The 25,337-nt window shown below is 31.4% G+C and overlaps 1 protein-coding gene across 1 annotated transcript; it reads left to right on the top strand.

The window, feature by feature from the left end:
* The first annotated feature begins 7,952 nt into the window (after positions 1-7,952).
* Positions 7,953-25,128, top strand: LOC122138633 (adenomatous polyposis coli protein-like). Its single transcript, XM_042732050.1, has 4 exons — positions 7,953-8,224; positions 10,987-11,139; positions 22,574-22,658; positions 25,079-25,128. The coding sequence occupies exons 2-4, from the start codon at positions 11,005-11,007 to the stop codon at positions 25,126-25,128; spliced, it is 270 nt and encodes an 89-aa protein (XP_042587984.1). The 5' UTR covers positions 7,953-8,224; positions 10,987-11,004.
* Positions 25,129-25,337: the final 209 nt, after the last annotated feature.

Genomic DNA, 25,337 nt, shown 5'->3' with positions numbered 1-25,337 from the left:
ATCGCATCCTCTCCTCGAAAAATGCTGTCAGTGATCATTTATTTATCTATCTATTTAAAATAACATTACATTTTTCATTCTAACTAATGATTATTTATAACAAAATAATTCAATAAATAAATTAACTATTAAATAATTGTGAATAATATAATTTAATTGATTTTAAATTCGAATTTATTCGTTTTAAAATAGTACAAAAATTAAAATTTTGAATAAATAATTCATATTAAAATACATAATGATCTTCTTAACTTGGTGTGAGCAATGTATGAAATTAAAAAAAGCTACTAAATATCTAAATATATTCTAAGCGTCACTGAATTCTATTTAAAATACTTTAATAAAGTATATTGTTGCTCTGTTCTAATTTTTACTATCCAGATTGTGCTATAATAAACTGTGCAAACTCTAATATTTATATATATATATATATATTTATATATAAAAGTAATTTAATATAGGATCTATATAAAGAATTTTTAAATATTAAATAATGGTTAATAATATAATTGAATCAATTTTAAATTCAAATTTATTTGTTTAAAGAATAGTTCAATAAAAATAGTAAAGTTTTAAATTAGTACTTTATAATAAAATACATTATGTTGTTCTTAACTTGGTGTGAGCATCATAAATGTATGAAACGTTCTTTAAAAAAACTATTAAATATCTAAACATTTTCTGCACGTCACTGAATTCTATTCAAAATATAAAATACTTTAACAAAGTCTATTGTTGCTCTATTCTAATTTCAACTGTCCAAATTATACTATAACAAACTGTGCAAACTCTATTAATTATTTATAATAAAATAGTTTATTATAGGATGTATATAAATAATGTTAAATATTAAATAATGGTGAATAATATAATTCAACCAATTTTAAATTCAAATTTATTTGTTTTAAAAATACTTCAATAAAATAGTAAAATCTTAAATAATTTATAATAAAATACATGATGTTCTTTTTAACTTGGTGTGAGCAACATAAATGCTTAGAACATTCTCTAAAAAAGCTACTAAATATCTAAACATCTTCGATACATCACTGAATTCTTTTCAAAATTCAAAATACTTTAATAAAGTCTATTGTTGATCTATTACTGTCCAAATTACACTATAACAAACTGTGCAAACTCTATTAATTATTTATAATAAAATAATTTAATATAGTATCTATATAAATAATATTAAATATTAAATAATGGTGAATATTATAATTAAATCAATTTAAAACGCATTCGTTTAAAAATAGTTGAAAAAATATTAAAATCTTAAATAAATAATTTATAATGAAATACATTATGTTCTTTTTAACAATGAAAAGTAAAAATAACTATGGTTATCTTGGTTTGTAAAGGTATTTAGTGCAATGATCAAATGATTATTTTTACAGCATTAATAACACTCTTATCATCATCATCATCATCATCATCATCCACTACGTCTCCACATTATTAAAGACACTAAAGCAGTTCTTTTGTCTGCCGCATGGTGTCGTTTTGAGCAGGCAGCTCACTGCGCATGCGCAGATCCTGACTCCACTAACAATATGGCGAAGCGTCGCGGGGACTAGAGCTACTGAGCAGAAAATCTCTCACACAAAAGAAACAAAGTTTCAAACAAACCCATGATACAATCAACACACCGAGAAATATCCGTTTACTGAGCTCCACCAATATGAATTCCCGGGATTTATTCCGGCTCGGGCGATAAACTCGAGTTATTCAGTGGAAGAGGACGAATGTTTGTGCAGGTAAGACTTTAAATAGTGTTTACACAAACAACATAATCCCAGATACGCGTTAATATTCACACGTTTCTGTTAATAATGCTTTGATTGAGTGTGCTCTTAAAACAAGTAGTGTTTTCTCAAGCTAAAGCCTGAATAAGTGTCTGTTTATGTGTAAATAAGTGTTAAGAGTTTATAGAACAGCTGTGATATGATCTCTAATCCATAAATATTGAATAAAATCATATCAGTGCAGATGTCACACACATATATAGTGTATTTACTGCTCTATACTGTTTAAAAACGTGCAATTTAGTTAACTATATACACCACTCAAACATGATCTCCTCTTTACTCTGGCTTTTAACACCAGGTAATCGTGATTAATGTGATTTAAATGTGTTGTGTGTGCAGTGCATTTTTATTTTATTTATTTGATTTGATTTTATTTCTATAATTTCATGTTGTTTTATCTTATTCTATTACTTTTATTTTGTTGTGTTTATTTTTTTATCCTATTGTATCTTTTATTGTTGTGGTGTACAGCACTTTGGAAACCTTGTGTTATTTAAATTGTGCTATATAAATAAAGCGGATTGGATTGGATTCTCTAATAAAAACCTTTTTGTAAAAATCTTTTAAATGATATTAAAGCAATAAAAATATTTTAATATTTACATTATAGTTTTATTGTTATATTTAGTTATATTTTATTATTTTAATATATATTTCTTTATATTAATTTATTGTTTATATTTTTATATATATATATTATATATTATATAATATATATATAATATCTATATATATATATATATAGTTATAATATATATTATTTTAACATAAATACATGAAATATTTTCTACAAAAATATTGTTTATTGTCAAACTCGTTTAACAGAAATGTTTCATTGCATTTCTAGGAAAAATCCTAATTATATTATTCATATAAAAATATTTAAATTCTATTCCATTATATTTTATTTTAATAGTTTAATGTATATTTATTTATATTAATATATTATATATCTTTTGCATTTCCAGAATAAATAAAACACCATAGCAGCACATTACTGTTCTCTAATAAATTGTTACTGCTCTAATAAACGTCTTATATATATATATATATCTATATATATATATATATATATATATATAATTATTATTATTATTATTATTATTTATATTTATATTTTTTATTTTTTATTTTTTTCTTCAACATAAATACATGAATTTATTTCTACAAAAATATTTGTATTGTAACTCTTTTACAGAAATGTTTCATTGCATTTCTAGGAAAAATCCTAATTATATTATTCATATAAAAATATTTAAATTCTATTCTTTTTTAATAGTTTAATGTATATTTTATTATTGAATATATTATTATATATATATATATATATATATATATATATATATATATATATATATATATATATATATATATATACTATATATATATAATTTTTTTTTCAACATAAATACATGAAATATTTTCTACAAAAATATTTGTTATTGTAACTCTTTAACAGAAATGTTCCATTACATTTCTAGGAAAAATCCTAATTATATTATTCATATAAAAATATTTAAATTCTATTCTTTTTTAATGGTTTAATGTATATTTATTTATTGAATATATTATATATTTTGCATTTCCAGGATAAATAAAAAACACCATAGCAGCACATTACTGTTGTTTTATTATTTGTTGTTGCTGTTATAATAGTCTTATTTAGTAGAGTCTGTTTATTTTTTTTTAGTTAATTGTTACTGCTCTAATAAACGTCTTTAATAAAGTCTGTTTCTCTGCTATGCGCTGAACATAAATACATGAAATATTTTCTACAAAAATATTTGTTATTGTAACTCGTTTACAGAAATGTTCCATTGCATTTCTAGGAAAAATCCTAATTATATTATTCATATAAAAGTATTTAAATTCTATTCCGTTATATTTTATTTTAATAGTTTAATGTATAAACATCTGTATCAGTCTGATAAGCTGTTCATCTCTCTGATAAACCTGCTGTTCGTTACAGGAGAGCAGGGGATTTGCGCTGCACTGCTTGGCTAGTGTCCTGCACTGGCAGACGGTGAGGAAAACTTGGTTTTTTAATAACACACACAAAGTCAGTGTGCAGTGATGTCTTTAAGATGAAGAAAAGTCTTGCTATTTCTACCTCTCTGGATGTTTTGCTTCGACGGAGTCTGTGGAAATGGTTTGTTGTCATGTGTGAGAAATCAGTGACATTGAAAGTGAAAGTGAAAGTCGTGACATTTGTCAAGTATGGTAACCCATACTCGAAATTGGTGCTCTGCATTTAACCATCCAAGTGCACACACAGCAGTGAGAAGTGAACACACCGTGAACACACACCCGGAGCAGTGGGCAGCTATATATCCAGCGCCCGGGGAGCAACTGGGGGTTCAGTGCCTTGCTCAAGGGCACTTCAGCCATGGGTATTGAGGGTGGAAGAGAGTGCTGTTCATTCACTCCCTCCCACCTACAACTCCTGCCAGCACCGAGACTCGAACCTGCGACCTTCTGGTTACAAGTCCAAATCTCTAACCATTAGGCCACAGCTGCCCCATGTGTAACTGATCACCAACTATACAAGCAGTTTTGATATTACTTTTTAATGTTAGTTTAGTTTGCAATGACATTCCGTATTGGGTTGTCCATAATTGTTAGGAATACTGTACGGTTTTGCATTCTGTTGCTGGTATATTTATTTATTAATTTTTTACTTTGAAAACTATTTTGCATGGAAAAGAGTGAGCAGTATTTCACTGAAAAAAAAAAAAGTCTATTTGTGTTCCATGTTCTGTGGGTCTTAAGAAGTCTTTATTCCTCCTTCCACAAATTTAGGCCTAAAACTGTCTTTAATCAGAAATTAAATGAAAAAGTCATGGCATTAAATCTTATAAGCTGTGCAAAGAATGAATGTCTTCATCAGTATTTTTGTTTTTTAATACAAATATCTAAACATCCTTAAAACAAGTTACAAATACTTGTGATGCAAAATATATATGAAGTCTTGTTTTCTGAAAAATCGAACAAAATTGAGTTTATTCTTAATACAAGAACAAATTTTTGTCCATGTATTATTTTGAATTAAGTTAATTTTCTGACCCACTGCCAGATTTTTTTTTATTTTTATTTTTATCAAACTCATATTTTGACCAATTTTAACAAGACTTCTTATCTTACATAAATGTATCTTAATTTAAGAATCTTAATTTTTTATTTTTTAATTGATTTTAAGTCATTGAGATCTGTTGGAAGTTGAATACAAGACATTTATATTTAGAGACCATGTTGACATTTAATTTATGTCTTAAATTTTCTTTACTAGGTCTTAAAAAGCGGCTTAAAGTTTTAAATGTACCTTTATAAAACCTGCAGAAACCCTGTGTAATAAGTAAAGTACATATTAATAAATAATCACAGAATTTTAATTTGTGATGGACTGTGCCTTTAAGGTTGCATTAGCATTTCTTCTGAGATGAATCCGTTAAACTGAACTGGAAACTTAATTTTTATTAATGTTCTTCTGAATTCTTATTGAGGTTTAATTGGGACTAAAGTAGGTTAGTTAAAACTACTTTTCATGTGCATGACTCGTTTGACCGTAACCAACCCTTATTAATATTTAATCTAGATTTGAAGTGAGTAAACATTGAGTGAGTGACAGATTTGGCCTGTTTGGTGTATATTTACAATATATTGTGCAAAGTTGCTTTCAGATAGCGTCATGTGTTATTTTTGTGTGCGGATTGTCTGTTGATTTGGTCGAACACATATTGAATCGAGTATGTAGTAAAATATGTGTTATCACGTTTATATCCTATATATTGTACACTTCATTGGCACTAAATGAGCAGGGTTACTTAAAGAAGGAAATTATAGATTGACGTTTTTTTTTTTTTTTTTTTTTTTAAATGGCACAAAACATTAGCCTTTCCTCTTCTATTTAGAATGTTTTCCCACACAAGTAAGAAAAAGTGCGGACAGTTTCCCATTGAATTGCTCCACAAGAGAGGACTGACCAACAAGAGTCTCTGCCAATGTCCATTTTTCAGCTCTCAATGACCCAAAGCTCATTTACATGGAGGAAAAAAGAGAAAGCCCCCTGTCTGTGTTCTCTATTCACCGCCTCAGTTTGAGAACGCAAATCACAGCCACTTATAGAGCATGATTTATTATTCACAAAGGCTTATTCAGGAAGTCTTGAGACCGTAATTGCAATGATAAAGTTGTACAGTAGCAGTAAACACACAGTAATGGACAGTAATGCCGCTGTGAGCGAATAGTACGGATTGTGGACTAAGAAATGTGTTATTTGTTTAAGACCGAGATTGATGCACTTTTGTTTATTGTATTCGCTTAATTTGGACATGATGTATGCAGCTAATATTTAATGAGTTTGCTTCATTTAGTGTACAAGAGAGGTTTACAAAACAAAACCTATTTTGGAGCAAATGTTTTGTAGCCTATGTATTTTTTTCACAAAACACAAGCAGAATAAATCTAGGTGTAAATCGAACATAAAAAAACCCAATTGTCTCTAATGGAGTGATTGAAAGGTTTGCATATATTCGTTCTGCTCAAGTTCTGTTATTGTGCAGGCAATCGGTTATTGCATATTTGTGGAAGTATTGTATACTTGTGCTTCTTGTGTCGGACATTTAGGAAGAGCTGTTGTGTAATCTGTAATCATTATGAAAGAATGGAAATCATGTACATCAGTCGTACTGTGTCTATGTGAAATATCAGACACTGTGTCTTTAAAATTAGGCTTTTTTTGTGCATAAATGCACTTTTTGAAATGTGGTTGGATAGATTAGGCCTTTAATAATGCTTAGATTATGGAAATGCTAATTGTGCATCTCTTGCATGGACAATTTAAGAATCGGACGAATTGCTTTTGTTCTGTATTGGCCATTTGGAAGTCGGTTTGGATAAAAGTATTATATGAGTAAATGTAAAATGCACGTGATTATAATTATTTAATTATAAGATGTAATTCATAATTATAAAATTAAATGTAAACTTTTTAAATTTAAGTTAATGGATAGCAAATGTATAACTTAATTAACTTGTAATTTCATATTATACGTTCTAAATTCCATTTAATAATTAAATGCCTGAAATGGCAAATAATTAATTGTATGCAGTATAATTATTAATTGCATATTGTTATTAAATGCGTAATTGCATTGCATGCAGTGTTATATGTGTATACTCTTGTGTACCTTGCATGGAAAATGTAATAATTGGAAGAAGTAGCTTGTGTTGTTGTAAATTAGTCATTTAGAAGTCAAACTGGAAATTAATTAATCGATTATTTATAAAGGTAAATTATTATTCTAAAATTAGATTTAAAAAAAAAATGTTATAACTTTCTAAATTACATAATTAAATCATTTAAATAATTAAAATTAATTGTATTAATAATAAATAATTAAATAAAAAAATTAAATTTAATTACTTGCTCTATTATTCATTTAAAATTACAATTTGATGATTGAACTTAATTAAATTTCTGACATTGCAGATAATTATTGATTATATACCATTATGCAATTATTCATTGCATACAATTATTAAATACATATAAAACATTATACACAACAATTATTAAAGTTGTTTATCAGTTATTTATTAAAGTGTTTATCAGCCTAAATATGCATGCAATGTCAGACATCATGTCTTATAAATTAGGCTTGTTTGTACATATCATCTTGCTCTTTTTGTTGTTGTTGTTTAATGGGCTTTCAGTTGCATCTGTCTGATTGTTTGTCCATTTAAACTTTGCTTTAATGCACTAAACATACATTTTCTATATGCTCCAAAATTAGGCTGCCAAATTGATCTGTTTATTGTATATCTGGTCATGTGACCGTCAGCCGTTTTGACCCATCTCTGCATCTCCAGCACCCCGTAAGCCCGGGGCGCACTGCTCCCCCCACGAGAGCTTTTAAAGCCAGTCAAGGGAAGCAGCTGTACAGTGGGGCAGAAATCTGGCCAGCCACCATCAGCCACTGCACCAACACCGGCCTGGGCTGGCTGCCTTCTGATTGGCCGAGCCCTCGCCCATGTGACTCAGGCTGGCTGGATGCTCTCCGGCAACTGACACAGTTGATGGGTTGCTGGGATGGAGGCTGTCACTGGTGCAGAATGGGGTAAGTCTCTGTTTAATGCCCTGATCTCTCCATGCAAGCGTGCAGATGCGTCGTCTACTGTTCCAGCTATTCAGCGCGGATGGGAGGAAATAATAGCACGTTTGTGCACTACAGCAAGGCGGTGCCGATAAGCCTTTTGTTTTGATGGCTGGTTATTGAGAGGGTGTGGGGGGATGTGCATCGATAGGGATTCTGGCTTTATCGTCGGGATGCTTTAAAAAGCCTCTTTTGTGCTGCGCGAGGACAGATGCACGAGCAGGCTGATTATTTATAGAGATGGACACGGATTCCACACTAAATGTAAGCAGCAATTGCTCCTGTCAAGATGGAGGGGCTGTTGCAAGAAAAGCCTTTTTTTCTGATTTAGCAAAGAAAGCAAATGTTTTATGCTGGATTTGTTGGTGCAAAACATCATTTTGGCTTGGTTAGATGGTGCATGTGAGACCGGGATGTCGTCGGTCACCGTGTCTTTGTGCGGAGGGAAGGGCATCTTGACTGCAGGGAATTTTAGCATCTTGCATTGCTGGTGAAGAGGTGACTGCTTTAATGCATCATAAGCGTTGCATGCACAGCACTGCACCGCTGGTGAATAAATGCATGCATGGTGTACATTTGGAAGACGGTTGCAATTGTGAAATAATGCAGACGTGTGAAGGTGCACACATTCGTATTTTTGACGAAAGTGTTGAAATATTAATGAGTCTTTATTCTTTTCACTCCTCCCTGTTTCCTTTTGGTTCTGTCTCATACCTCGAGCCTTTTTGCTGAATAGATGCCGACATTTTGCTCTGTCTGCATGCCAGAGAGAGGTTTTTAAATATATTATTAATTGCATTTCCATGACAGTGGATTTACAAGCTTAAAAATTGCGAAGCTCCACTCAGCGAGATTAATATTTTTGAGCATAAAATGCATCATATACATATATTTCACCTTGAATGGCGTTCGTTTATTCACAAAATGTGTGTCATCAGATGTGTGTCAGCAGATTTCTGTTCCTGAAGAGTGCAACGTGCTGTTGGCATTAAATCATACGCATCCATGCTGGTTAATTAGTCATATTGCTTTATTATAGCAAGATCTTCATGTAATTATGTGGGTTTTGCAAACCACAGAGGTTTTGGATCGAATTTTTAGCATTCAAGTTCTAGATTTTTGTCAGAATTGCTTGCATTTAATTTCTTTCAGAAATCTGGGCAATCTGTAATACACATGCAAATAGGAATATCTAGATTTTTGTTGATAAATTTTGCTTCCTAATGGCTGTGGATGCCCTGGAAACAGTGGCAGAATCCATAGCGGAGTCACATTGATTGAACACAGCTGCAAATTAGCCCGCACACTTTGACGGCCTGCTTTTAATGTAGGCTGTTGGTGTTGGTTAATATAAAACCAGGTTAATAATCTGGTGAAAGTGAAATGGAAGGAATTCGGTTTATTGTGCACGTTGTGAAATGGTCACAACATGCACAGTCACTTTTCCATTTGACATTTTTGCCCTATGCAATTTTTATTTTGGAAGAAACTGTTTTTGATGGCAAATGCACACAGTTGCATTGCTCCTAAATATTAAAGTGTTTTTTTTTTTTGCATGCAATATCTCCATTCTTTGTTTTTCCTTTCTGCTAGAAAATCTGTATTTTGATAGCTGCGATATTTTACATCACTGGCCATCGATATTCCTAATGCTGAGTTGCCAATAATTTGGTATTTTGGCAGAAAACTAGTTTTTGAAGGCAAATGCACATAGTTGCATTGCTCATAAGTGTTTAAGTATGATGTTTTTTCTTATGCATGCAATATGTTATTTTTACCATTACATGTTTTTGCTAGAAAGTCTGTATTTTGATAATGCAACATTTTGCATCACAGGCCATTGATATTCCTAATGCTGAGATATAGTTATTTGTTATTTTGTCAAAAAAACAAAACTATGTTTATGAAGGCAAATGCACATAATTGCATTGCTCATTTGACTCTTAAGTATTGAAGTTTAATATGTGCATCGTCTTGCAGCACTTGTGAATGATTCCTCAAATCAACTGTGTTGTTGAGGAGAGATGTGCTTTTAATTTACTAAGTGATCTGACTCACAATTTTCACCTGCTGGACCAGAAAACAGGTTCTTCAGAAAGAGCAATTTTTTTTTTTTTTCCAATTGCATGCATTAATGTGCAGTTACAGAAATCTAGAGTCATGCTGAACAGGGTTTGCTGTTGATCTTTAGCATGTCAGAGGTGATTTAGTGGCGATGTGCTGATAGATTTTTACACTTGGTTGATCAGGCCTTCACTTCAGGATGGAGATAAAAATAGGAACTTCATAACCGCAGCTCCACGCTCTTGATTCACGTCGCTTTGCCTCTCAGAATCGTTTGCTTGACTGGACTCACTGCATGGGTAAAAAATGGCCAGCAGCATCGGCTCTGCCGTCCCTCCACACAACGTGAGGCATGTGTGTTATTGTATTCTTCATCAGTGTCACTACTTTGTCATTGAGTATATGGCAAATATCAGAGTTCAGAGGATGATGCTCACTCATGATTAACTCTTGGGCTTTTACAGAGCAAACGCAAGAGGAAACCCTCGGGCCAAACCCTTATACATGTATTAAGAATCATGTTTTGAATTTGCACTTTATTCACTGCATGTTTTATTTTGGATGCAAAATCTTTCTCCTTTTTTTCCTCTTTTTCTGCTTGGAGGGAAAAATATATATTATTAAAAAAAAAAAATGCACAATTGCACAATATATATAAAACAGTTTTGTGAATAACAAAGAAAATACATTATATTGTGATCCATATACTGTAATATCACCATGTCACTTCTGATTCTGCAGTTATTTTTGTTAGCTAAAATTTTGTAAACATTAATAATTTTTTGATTTTATGCAGATTTCGCGATTATTTTAAATATTTTTAAAGCACTTTGAATCACCATTGTGTATGAAATGTGCTATAAATAAACTTTATGCATCTGTCTATATTTCGGTGTCAGCCGTATTAATCGCGCATCATTCTGAACCACAGGTGATCGTTCCTCTGTTCTTGGATGTTGTAGGTCAAGAGATAGTCCAAGATGGCTGCAGCATCTTATGATCAGCTGCTGAAGCAAGTGGAGGCGTTGAAGATGGAGAACTCCAACCTGAGACAAGAGCTCGAGGACAACTCCAACCACCTCACCAAACTGGAGACCGAGGCGTCTAATATGAAGGTGCAGCATCTGTTTGTGTCATACAGCAGCCTAATTGTGTTCTTGAGAACATGAAAACAAAAACCAGCTCTGTTAACCTACTGAGCACATGTTTCTTGACTCATAGAGCACCACAGTGATGGTTTATTTTAATTGGCCAACCTGTAAGTTAGCATCACCCTGGCTCCTTTGGCTTTGAAAGTGACAATTAAATAGACGAGTTTGCCTGTTTGATGTGATGAATGCATAAACGTAAATATAAATGATTTTTTTAATGTCCCCAACAATCTCTGGAGTCTAATCTAGCCACTTGTTAGTTTTCAAGACAAGTAAATTTGGAATTATTGATATATTTTATGTCGTTGAATAACACATGAAAAGATCTTGAGCTTGTGTTCGCCACAAAAACGTCAAAAAACCAAAAACCATCAAAAGATGATAGAACAGCTAAGATGCTTGTTTCAGGATTTTTTTTGGTCTACAAAAAGATGCAAATAATATGCATAAATTATTGTGGCACATTATTCTTGAGAATGAGATAATTTTCAGAATCTTTCATTGTGATGTAAGGAAAAAATAATATTGACTTGAGAAAATTTGCTATATTTTACCAGCTATGAAACTGCATATGTGCATTATTTCATGAAAAAAACAAACAAACAAACAAAAAAAACAGGCAGAACAAATTGGGGAAAACACATTTAATTGTTATTTTAATGATTTATTATTGTTACTTTATATACAAATTTAAAAAAATTATCAATAAAAATCACTATAACAATATTGAACTAAGGTATTGCATTAAAATAATAATTATATATATATATATAGTTAAGTTAATAAGTTTGTATATTTACTATTTTTAATGTTTTTGAAAGAAGTCTCTTCTGCTCATCAAGCCTGCATTTATTTGATCAAAAATACAGAAAAAACAGTAATATTGTGAAATATTATTACAACTTAAAATAATAGTTTTCTATTTGAATATACTTTAAAAAATAATGTATTCCTGTGATGCAAAGCTGAATTTTCAGCATCATTACTCCAGCCTTCAGTGTCACATGTAACATCCAGTCTATCACATGATCATTTAGAAATCATTCTAATATTCTGATTTATTATGAGTGTTGGAAACAGTTCTGCTGTCTAATATATTTGATGAACAAAAGGTTAAAAAGGTACTGCATTTATTCAAAATAAAAAAAAAATTCTAATAATATATATTCTAATAATATATTTTCTTTACTATCACTTTTTATCAATTTAACACATCCTTGCTGAATAAAAGTATTGATTTTATTTAAAAAAAGAAAGAAAGAAAAAAAATTACTGACCCCAAATTACTGACCAGTAGTGTATATTGTTATTACAAAATATTTATATTTTAAAAACATAGCTTCTTTTTTTTTTTTTTTTTTTTACTTTTTATTCATCAAAGTATCCTAAAAAAGTATCACGTTCTGAAAAAATATTAAGCAGCAGAACTGTTTCCAACTTTCCAATGAATCATCATATTAGAATGATTTCTAAAGGATCATGTGATAATGATCCTAAAAATTCAGCTTTGCATCACAGAAATAAATGATCATTTAAAGTATAATAAATTTAAAAACAATTATTTTAAGTTGTAATAATATATCACAATATTAATTTTTTTTCTGTATTTTTGATCAAATAAATGCAGGCTTGATGAGCAGAAGAAACTTCTTTCAAAAACATTAAAAATAGTAATGTTTCCAAACTTTTGACCTGTACTGTATATATGATATTATTTAAATAAAATGTATATAAAATAACTATAATGGTAACAACTATTATTAATTTATATAAAAAAGTATGATTGAAATACTAATTTACAGTTGTTTTTCTTTGATTTAAAATGTTAAACCATAGAGCTTTCATTTTGCCGGGAAACTTCTCCTTCGAAATGTTTCACTTTTGTTTACACCAGATATTTAAATTATTCTCTGTACAAACATGAACAGATGTTTGGCGCATGTCCCATTTAATAAAGTCACGTTATGAGGCGCATTCTTTGCAGTTTTGATAAACGCACTAAATCATATCACTTCTCAGTCATTGTCAGAATTATTAAAATTCGAGTAAATGGCGAGTAACGTTGTTTTATATACTCAACATTTGGTGCACTTTAGGCCCTGCCTACAACAATCTGAAAAAAGAGTGCTAGTAAGACTAAAGTATGTTTTCCTCCTAACTTTAGTCAATTTGTGTTCATTTTTAAACGCCTCTATGCCTCATTTTGTCATCCAAACTCTGTACAGTTGGGCTCTCTTTTAATGTGCAGACTTTCAAGACTAAAAATGTCATCCTCCGCCACTGATTCCCCACTAAGTGCCCTTTCTTCTCGCAGCCCCTGACACCAAAGGCAGTATTTGCAGGCACTTCTTTGAGTCGAGCTTTTGAAGTGGAAACGGCAGCCTGCTAGGTGTGCATTAAGAAATTGGATGTGACCTGGCAGTCTCGGGAGGGAAGACAAAAAAGGGTTTTTGAAAGAACTTAAGGCCCAAAATGAACGTGCTGAGACATTAGAAGTTGGCTAATGTGCAAGTTTTAGAGCAAGACTGTCAGCCCGGATTGCCTGGCCGATTTCAAGACAAGGTTCAAACGAGTTCAGGAGAAAGATATGTGGCGATATTTTGGGCTGAATTGTTTAAAACGGGTCGCTGTCACATCTCGTGCTGTTTAACACGTGTGAACGTCTCTTGAAGGGAATTTATGTCGCTCCGAAGATGTGAGATTGGTGTTGCTAAGGAGGAATCTTTGAAGCGGAAGCAGATTTTCTCTCCATGTGCTCATACATGGTGAAGCCCTTAAGGGGGAAGAGAGGCTTTTTTTGGTTGGGGACGGAGGATGTAACAGCAGTAAAGGTGTTTATTTCAACCGTGAACAGATCAGAGAGATTGTTTTTGATGTTTAATAGCATTGAGTTTGCTGTATGCTTTCCTAATCCGCCCTCAGTCAACATTTTACTTCCTTTATTTGCAATAAACATTATCTACAGGGAATTGATTGGTTTATTAACATGCTTCTGTTTCAAATATAAAGTCATAAATATATTCCATAACTAATGCTAATTATTGAATTAACTGGCTGCTGTAGTAACAATAGCCTTAAAGCGAATGTCCACCCAAAAATTAAGATTCTGTCATCCCGTTCCAAACCTGTATAAGTTTCTTTCTTCTACTAAACGAAAAAACTAAGAGATTTGAAGAATGTTGGTAACCAAACAGTTGAATGTCTTCATTGACTTTCACATTATTTTTTTCCCCATACTGTGGAAATCAATGGCTACCAGCAACTGTTTGGTCACCAACATTCTTCAAAATATCTCAAAAGATTCAAAAATCTTCTTTTGTGTTCAGCAGTTGATAGAAACTCATACAGGTTTGGAACAACTTACAATAATGCACAATGATGGAATAAATTGTTTAGAAAACATGCTGTTTTCTTTTATTTGAGCAGAATACCTCTGTAAAGATCGCTAAACAGTGTTTTCAGTGTTTTATGTAATGTTACATTGTTGCCAGGTTGGGAAGATTAAGTAAACCTCTGGACAGATAATGTATCATCTTATGGGGGATTTAAACTCTGGACATCTGGCAGCCGCAACTATGAAAGCTTGTGGAGGCTTGTTAATGCAAGATAACACAAACGGCATTTAAAAATTCAATGTTTTCAGATAAATAACCAGATTCAGGCAAATATCGGAGATGATAATGCTTAATTAATCAAGAGAAGCATTGTGCAGCCCTGAAACTTGATATCTGCAGAAAAGTGAACTTCAAAAGTTGAAATATTAGGAAAACTTAATTTCATGTTGCACGGCACCAGCCAAAAAAATAAAAAATAAACTAAGGAGCCATTGGCTCTTATAAGAAACAAAATTAGGCGCCAAATAATTTTTTTGAGGTGTCACAGAATAAACTTGTTTTATATCTTTATTTTTATTAACACTTTAAACATTTCAGTCACACTGTCATGTGTTTATAAATGTGACCCTGGACCACAAAACTAGTCAAAAAGTTCAAAAACTTAATTCGCAATTTAATATTTTTGGACGCAAATGCGACCGTTTTAGTCACAGTCTGGAGCCCTGTGTTGACTTCTGCATTCATTAATTTAATATCCAAGAAAGGACCTTGCTCTCCAGATTTCCTTGTTGTCCCGTCTCCAGATGCCTCATGCCACAGCCGCTCTCTGAACTCCAAATGCCTCGTTTCTAAAAGTAGGCATCCGTTTGCTTCTTAAAACGAGTGAAATCTTATTTGCCTGCGTCGGGTCTCAGGAAGTGAAATCCTGTTGATGTTTGTCTTATGTAAGAGCTTTTGGACGTAACCTCTTTCATCAGGATGATCTGATACTGGGCACATCCAGAACGCCCTGATGCCAGCGGTTATGCCATCCCTAGACGTAATCATAGTGTTTAAAGCACTTAATGAGAAGCTGGGTTTGTCTGGTTGGTGTGTTTTTAACTGTGACATGCTGCGGAGGCCGGAGCTCACATGCTGTTTTGCAGTTATGAGATGCTGCTATTTCTAGGACTGCAACAACTAATCGATAAAATCGCTAATGATTATCAGCAGCCGGTTTGTTGGCTCTTGTGCTGTGTTGCAGTAGCACAGAAAAGAGCTTTTGTCATTCATCAGAAATGCCCTAAAACACTTAATGATCCACTCGCTCCAGGTTTTCCAGCATCATAGCCATTTTCCTGTTTCTCATGGAAGTGTTCGGAGGCCCCTTCCGTTTCCCAGCCTGTGAGATACTTGCGGTTTAATTTAGAGAAGCTCCCTTCCTGTCTTTGTTCGTCGGATGAATGCAGTCGCTTCCCTTCCCCTCCGGCCGGCTGAAACAAACATCTGCAGGCAGAGAATACACAGCGCTTCTGAGCTTCCCCTCTCCGCGCTCGCAAATCAAGCGCCTAGCAAACAACAAACCGCTTTAGCTGAGTTTAGCTGTTTTGGTTAATCAACACGCGAGAGCAATGCAAGATTTAGCAGCATGACGAGTCGTCTGGGTTTTCAGAGATGGAAATACATGTTTCTGACTTCCTAGTTGCTTAACTTGTCATGCTTGGTTAGCAGACGTGAAAACGATGTCTAGTAAAGTGCAAAGAGACAATCAAAATTAGATTTTTGCATTTTTAATTTATTTATTTTTTTATTTTAGCTGTCTAATCAAATTATGATCAAGGTGGAGTGTATTTATGGCTGATTTATCACACTGGAATTAAGTCTAACGCATTGTATTCTTCAGTTTTTTCAGTGGTTTAACTTTGAAAATTAGGGAATTAAGTTTAGTATTGTAATATAAAATACAATTATTGTATTTTTTTTTAAATACTTTTATTATTTTACAGTGAAATATTACATAACAATAACATTTTTAGTCATTTTTATTTTTATTTAGTACTAATAAATATTACATTGTATTTAGTACTAATAAATACCAATATAACTAAATTTGTACTAAGTACTAATAAATATTATTTTGCATTCCTATAAAATAAGCACAGCAAACCTGAAAAGTTTAATTAAGTTTAATATTGTAATTTTGTAATATAAAAATATTTATATTGTAATTTCTGAGATGTAATGTAAAAATAAAATGTATATTTTTAAAATACATTTTACAGAGAAATATTTATTGTTTAGTACATTTTTAGTATTTTTAGCAATATTTATTTTTAGTAATTTTATATTTGTATTTAGTGATAATAAAGTAATATTAGAAATAATAATAATATGATTATTATTATCATTATCATTATTATCTTTATTATAAATAAATCTTGACCAAATTGTGCAGTGCTACAATAAGTTTAGTATTGTAATTTTATAGTGTAAAATTTTAATATTGTAATTTGAGTTGCTATGTAAAAATTACATTTTATATATTTTTTAATACTATTTTTTATTTTACTATTTAATATTGCATGATATAATTTATATTATATTTTAGTAATTTTTATAATTTTATTTAGTACTGTTAAAGTAATATTAAGTTATATTATTATTATTATTATTTTGGCCAAATTATTATTAAATGTATTGTTTTGTGCAGCTCTACAAATAAACACAGCAAACCTGGAATGTTTTTTAATCCAATTTTAAATTGCAGTGACTAATAATCCCAACTGTTTCCTCCCTAAATCATGCCGCCTCATTCTCAGATACCGTTTTAATTTTGGAAAATCTATGTGGTCTAGATATTTCTATGCGTACAGACAGTTGCACCCTGTGCAAAGTACACATACGATGTACTGCAGAAAGTAGTTTCACATGGACTACAAAGAAGAGAAAGCATTCATGGCTTGTTTCTTTATCCCATTGCACCTGCTTCTAGCTAAACCAAGAGTGGGTTGTGATTTCTAATTCAAGCTGATGTCACTGTGCCAGTGGTTCACATGAGTCACTGAAGGTGTGTCGTTCTGTTTCACGTTCATTTCTCTTCAGAATGCTCCTAAATTATGACACAAATCCTCCATGATCTGGTCACGTTGATGTGTACTGTGTGGTTCACTTTCTCTATGGATGAGCTCAGTAACTTCTAATAACGATTCCCACATCATATAGAGCTTCTCAGCTCCTACAGTACTGACTCAGAATGCTGTAATCCTCTCATAAAACATCTCTGCTGGATTTACTGGATGGAGTTTGCACCTTGCCCAGACAAGTGCAGCGTTGGAGGGGAAAAATCTGCGTAGACCTGGCCTCTTCTGTCCAGAACTCGTTTTCTTCTTAATAAATAAAATATTAAAAAAACTTATTTATGCTAGTTGCCAAGGCAACATTTATCATTTTCTTTTAGTTTAACTTGATGTACTAAAACAACTAAAACTGAAATAAAATTTAATAGAAACTATATAGACATTAATAAGAATAATATACTAAATAACTTCAGCTAAAATGAAAATGAAAACAGAAAATATAAAAATATATCAAATATATAAAAATATAAATATCTAATTCAAAATATTAATAAAAACTATTATAGTGTCTCGATGATACTAAAGTAACATTGATTTTGGCAACCGAAAATGTTTGACCAAAAAAAAATTAGTTTTAGAACAAATAGTTTTGGAGGGCCAAAATCATCAACGAAAATGGTGATTTTTTTTAAAAATATTTTTACTGAACTATTTCTTCATATACAATTATTTTATAATGTATATTTGAATAAATCTGCCATTGAAAACAAGTTTTTATTACAGCTACTTTTAATGTTTAGGCCTATATTTCAACAATTTTATTATTATTATTTTTTTTACGTTTCTGAGTGTTGATTATAAAGTACATCTGATTATTTATTTAATTGATTATTAAACTTTAGTTTCAGCTTAATTTTAGACTAAATACAAATATTTCAGTGCATCACATAGTCTTGGATGGAGTTGATGGAGAACCTCAGATAATTTGATTTATTGACATTTTCTTGACGTCCTCTGTCTTTTTTTTAGAAGAGTGGCCTATTTCATGTTTTAAGTCTTGTTTGTCGTCTGTCGCTACGCTTTTTGTTTCCTAAGTACATACCATGTGTGTCACATGATGTTTGCTTTCCACGTTTCAAGGACGTTCTGCCTTTATCGCTGTGAAAGCAAAGCGGCCTGCCATCCGTCCCCTCGCTCGCACTCAAACAATAACCCACGGGTCTCGTCTGACTCCAGGTCAGATAAACGCACACTAGATAGGAATCAGATATGCGGGTATTTCAGGCTCCCTGCAGATGGCTGCCTAGGAGCATTGATTTCCATTACTGGGAGGATAGGATGACATTTTTAAAAGTGTTGTGTGCTTGCAGCTCCACACATGAGTGGGTGGATGACTCTAATATTGTACCAAGGGCATCTGCATCACAGTAACCCGATTCCTTCGGACGTTGACTCTAAGAGCAAAACTAGGACTTTCATTATAGCCTCAGCGGCGCATTAGGAGATTGAAGTCCGTCCGAATGTGGATTTGGCTGTTGATGATGTTATTATAGCTGTAATCTACTCTCATAAAGGTTATTTTGGGATTTCAGTTCATCACTTTTGTTATATTAGAAGACTAGACCTTTTAAAACACGGATCAGGATTCCAAATGCAGTTAACTTACATAATATATTTTATAATATTGATTGGTGGTGTTTACTAAGTCATAAACATCTTGTACTGTTACTATTATTCATAGTCAGTGTTTCGAACCAAGTGAATATTTTGTTAGGTTTTTTATTTTTAAATGTATAATTATGTTATTATATTATATTGTTCATTTTGTTTACTTTATATTTTTGTTTTATCCTTAATTTTGTATAATTATATTTTATTAGAATAATAATTATATTTGGTATATTTTTTTTTATTTATATGCATTTTTTTATTGTTTTATTTCTTATTTTAATATTTTTCATTTTAATATAGTATAGTTGTATTATATTAAATTTTATGTATTATATAATTTTATATGTATAGTATATTATATATAATATAATATTAGATATAAATCTGTTTCATTTCTAATTTTGTATACTAAAAAGTTTTAAGAATTGTTTATTTTAGTTTTATTTATATAAAATTGTACTTTGAGATTATATATTTTTTTATTATAATTTATAATATTTATTAATTTTTATATTTATTATTTTTATTTAAATTATAATTTACCTTCATTTATTAATTTTATTTTTTAAAACTGTAAACTTATTTTTAGCACTGAAATAGGATTGCACATAATTCTATTATAATTTTCGTATAATGACAATAAAAATTCTGATTCTGAATATTTATTTTATTTGTTAATGTATTATACATTTTTATGTTTTTAATTTATTATACAATTTAATTCTGTTTAATATTGTATTTTGTTTGATCGTATTATGCTATAATTTTATTTTTTATACATTTGATTTACTTTTAATTTTGTATAATTATAACATAAAGCATTGTTTATTTATTTATTTTTAAATGTTTATAATTATATTTTGCTTTCATATTATATTATGCTTATTTTATTAAATTTTTATTATTTTTTTCATTAATATTTATATATTTTTATTCATATAATAATTTTTTATTTTATCTTGTTGTATATACATTTTTTTATTGTATTTAAATGTGTTTTAAAAGATTTAAAAGTGAAAAGAATCTAGCACAAAAAGACCAGACACATCTCTTAAGAACATAAACAGAGGTCGTTCAATTTCACGTTGTCTTAAACGAGCGGAGAGAATCATGTAATCATATGACCCCTCCCCGATAATGAAGCTGTTGTTTCCTGAGACGTCTCAGTGTGACGTCACGCTCCCTCGGGAGAAAACACAGATGACTCTTCAGAGACAGAATAACCCCGTGTTGTTCTTTTCTGCTGGATAAGGGAAGCTAAACGGCGAGCTCATGCCTGACCTTTCTCTTCTGGACACCTCCAGTGTCCAGTGGGCTGTGGATACGGTGACCCCAGGCCGTTTGGGAAGGGTGGTCCTGTGAAATGAATGGGGAAGCATCTGTGTTCTCCATGAGGCTTTGGGTCTCCGGGATGGGATGAGGGGGGAGGTAGCCGCTTCCTGAAAGGCAGTCACATTGTTTGGGCTTTTTTGGCTTCCAAACACGCTGGAGAACTCACAGTGATGAAATAAGCGCTGCAAATGTCTGGTATTTGCTATGGTTTTGGGGCCATACTGGCGTCATCGAGGGTTTGGGTTATGAAACCTTAAAGGGACATTGAGCGAAACCTCAGCGGTGAGTTCTCCAGATATGTTTTTCCCTGGGCTTTACTGTTATTGTGCTGGTATATATGCTTTAGGATGACTTAAAGTGCTGTTAATCAAACATCATCAATGCAATTTGATTAAACCTCTAACATTAAAGGGATAGTTCACCCCAAAATAAGAATTTGTTGTTTACTCACCCTTCAAGCCATCCAAGATGTAGGTGACTCTTGTCTTCAGTAGAACAAAAAAGACGTTTTTGCATTCATAAAATGCAAGTCAATGGCTACCGACACTTTGAGAGTCAAAAAAGCTTATACAGACAACACAAAATTAATCCCCGTGGCTCCTGAAAATATATTGAGTTCTTATGAAGCGAAACGATCAGTCTGTGCAAGAAACTGATCATTATTACCTGTAATCCAGAGCCTCAGGCGAACAGTCTTGAGTAACGTCCGGTTTACAAACAAATCTTTTTTTTTTTTCTTTTTAGTGAACTAGACGAACCAGTCCAGTTCCTCCAACAGTCACTGAAACAGTTGACCGATGAGTCAATGATCATCAGTGACCTGAGAGCTTGAATGAAGGGGAGAAGTAAAAGTTTTTACGATTTATCGTGGTTTATGTAAAAGGTGAGCTGAAAAAGACGACACCATTATTGGATGCTTTGATAATATAATTGCATATATATATTACATTATCGAGTCATTATGTTAAATGAACTTGTGAATTGTTTATTTGAACCAATTCATTGAAATTAACTTTCCGAAATAATCAGTTCACAGAAAAAGAATCGTATTTCCGAGTTTTCCTAAGGCTCTGGATTACAGGTAATAATGTTGTAAATAATGTTCGGTTTCTTGCACAGATGATCATTTCACTTCATAAAACCTCAATTTTATCATCAGGAGCCATGGGTGTTAATTTTGTGTTGCGTGTATATGCTTTTTTATGACTCTCAAAATGCCGGTAGCCATTGACTTACATTCTACGATTCACCAAGAACCATGATTTCAACTAAAAATGTTCTTTACTGTTTTACTGAAGAAAAAAATAAAAAATTGGACATCCTGAGAGTGAGTAAATTAACAGCAAACGTTAATTTTTGGGTGAACTATCCCTTGAAGTATTAAAGTCGATACCTGGTGTTAGTTCATGCGGTGTTCGTGGTCCAGACGTGAATGATTCATTAATTCATGTGTCTTGTCTTATTCTGAAAAAGCAAAAATCTAGTTATGTAAGATTCTGGTAATCATTTAATCTCTGAACTTAGCTGCGTTTGCTCTGTAGTGCTGCATAATACTGGTTTTCATGATGTGAGCCGCTGAAGTTTAGTTGAGCAGCGAATGCTGATTTTCTTGCCTACATCTAAAAAAAAAAACCCTTGAGCTGAAATCAGAGAGAAATCAAGGCGTTATCACGGCTGCATCATGCACAAACACGGCACTAAAGAAGCAGCAGGTGCATCTTTAGAGCTTCAAAGCTGTTTATGTCTCTGACACACACATCTTCAAAGCACTTCGAAGCTCTTTGATGGAAGTTTTCTTCTCTTTATCAGCTCCGCTTTACCCAGAGGCTGAAGAAGTCTTCTTACATGTGGTGGGAGCTGGAAATCTCTCATGCTTTTTTTCTGGTTCCTTCCGTGCATCATGTTATATTATCTAACGATGGCTTCTGAAGCTCTGCCACACACACAGAATAGTGTATTTTCAGTGTTTGAGCGAGGAAAGAACAATGTCTGTTTCTCTTTCAGGAGGTTTTGAAGCAGCTACAAGGAAGTATTGAAGAGGACTCCATAGATTCACAAGGGCAGATTGATTTTTTGGAAAGGATTAAAGGTGAGGACAGGTGACTTGTTCAGTATTCATGAGAGCAATGCATATTTTAACATTATAATCTTGATCTATTACACAGCTTAGTAAGCAGCCTACCTAGATTTTAAGTGAATAGAGTAAACATTTCAACTAATCGCTGTCCTCTTCCCAGCTGATTTTAACTACATTAACACAATTGTTTTAGCTGTAATCTGTTCTCATAAAGGTTATTTTAGGATTTCAGAAAAATCACTTTTGTAATATTAGTAGACTAAACCTTTAAAATTTCAATTAACATAATATATTTTATAATATTGATATATAGTTACAATTTTGTTATATATATATATATATATATATATATATATATATTATATATTTATTTATGTGTATATATATATTATATTTTATAGTTTATTTTATTTTATTTTATGTTTTTTCTATTTCTATAATTTTGTATAATTCTGATACTTTGTATTGTTCATTTTATTTTTTACTTCCATAATTATATGTCTTATTTTTGTTATACATGCGTATATATATATATATATATATATATATATATATATATATATATATATATATATATATATGTATGTATATATATGCATGTGTGTGTGTATAACATATTCAATTGTTTAGTACATATTTTTAATTATATATTTTTATATTATATTTATTTATTTTTATATATTTTTTATTTTCAAAATTTTATAGGTATTACAGTTTTCCTGAAATGTAGAAATATCCAAATTATGTATTATCTAATTAAATGTGTGCATTTCCAGATCTGAACATTGGATAAAGCCAGGTTAAAATTCTTGTTTGATTTTGTTGACATATTACAGTTTTTTGACAGAGGTTTTTTACAAAGGTTTTACAGAGGGGATTTTGGAATATATATATTTTCTTTCTTTGTTTTTTTTTTTTTGTTTTTTTTCACATGAATCAAGAAAATGCTGTCAACAGACAGAACAAAAATACATGACCAATGCATGTAAAAACATTGGTTTTGCCTGTACTGTCTTGTCAAAGACATCATAGGTGCTTTCCAAAAGCAAAGTGATTCAAATAATAACTTGCTTTGGTCCAATTTTCACCCAGTGTTTGTGTGTGCGGTGTATTTTTATGCATGGCATATGCTTGTCATTAACTTAGCAACAAGGTAATGTCAAACCCCATCAGAATCAAGTGCTATTTGTGTGGTTGCTGCCTACATAGGCATTCCAGATCGGTCACTTGTGGCGTTTCATTTCATTTCGGATTCTGCCTTAGAAGGTCTATGTAGAGAGAAGACAGCAAGGCAGCTAACAAAGCTGAATATGATGTAAAAACTCTTTAATGTACTGTATTTTCCAGAATATAAGTCAAGCTCTTATCAAAATGGTCTGTGACTTATATTGCAAAATAACTTATGTAATGCAATTGATGTCAGGCATGCAAAACCTGCAGATTTTTGTATAATGAGAGAAATACATGAGCCCAAGTCTATTTGTATAGTGCATTTCACACATTGCCAGTTGTTTCAACTTAGCTTTAAATACACAAGCCTAGAGTTGGTGTTTATAATAAACTTTATAATTCTTTATAATAAATATCAATTTAATTTGTTTGTTTCATACTTTTTTTTCTTATTCTGAATACCATTCATTTTCATTTTTAAATGTATATTTAATTATTTTATTTTATATTGTGTAGTGTTTTTATCATATATATATATATATATATACTATATATATTATATAATATATATGTATATGTATGTATGTATGTTAGTTTTTTTTTTTACTTATATAATAATGTTTTTGTACTGTTGTTTTACTTTTTTAGTTTACTTTTTTATATTTTTTAGTGCTGTCAAAAAATGAATCGCGATAAATCACATCCAAAAATGTTTTTGTTTACATAATATATGTATGTGTACTGTGTATATTTATTATGTATATATAAATACTCACACATACAGTATATATTTAAAAAAATTACATGTATTTACATATTTAATATATCAACATGTATTTTTCTTAAATATATACAAGCATGTGTTTGTATTTATACAAATAAATATACACAGTACATGCTCATATTATGTAAACAAAAACTTTTATTTTGGATGCTATTAATCGTGATTAAGCGTTTGACAGCACTAATTTTTTTTTATATAATTTTACTTTCTATTATGTTGTATTTTTTATTACATTGCATCTTTTGAAATTTTATGACATTTTAGTCATGAGTTCAAAAATATTTAGCCATGATTCAAAAGGGATTTGTCGTAATGTAGAGTAACTGAAATACATGTTAGTAATGTTTGTAAATGTTTTATTTACATGTATTTTACGTTTATTTCTAAATCTTATAAAACAATGCAACAACTTATTTTTCCAGAAGATGTTACATGTGGCCGTTCATTGAAACCCGTCATCTTCCGTTCTGTCCTGCAGAAATGAGTCTGGACCCCAGCAGTTTCTCTTTTGTCTGGGTTTGGGTTTGAGACGTCTATGTGGTGTGTGTAGGTTTGAGGTTCTAGGCAGTCGGCAGGACAGAGCCCCAGCCCCAGCCCCATGAGCTCCTTCCCCAGGCGAGGGGCGACCGGCGGGGGTCGAGACAGCGCTGGGTACCTGGAGGAGCTGGAGAAGGAACGGTGAGCGTGAAGAGATCATTCTGAGCATCGGATGGGCAGGTCATATGGCTGATTAGATC

The sequence above is a fragment of the Cyprinus carpio genome, chromosome B10 (assembly GCF_018340385.1).
Source record: "Cyprinus carpio isolate SPL01 chromosome B10, ASM1834038v1, whole genome shotgun sequence".
In the NCBI taxonomy this organism is placed as follows: Eukaryota; Metazoa; Chordata; class Actinopteri; order Cypriniformes; family Cyprinidae; genus Cyprinus; species Cyprinus carpio.
The sequence above is the reverse complement of the archived record's forward strand: the minus strand, read 5'-3'. Positions and strand labels throughout refer to the sequence as shown.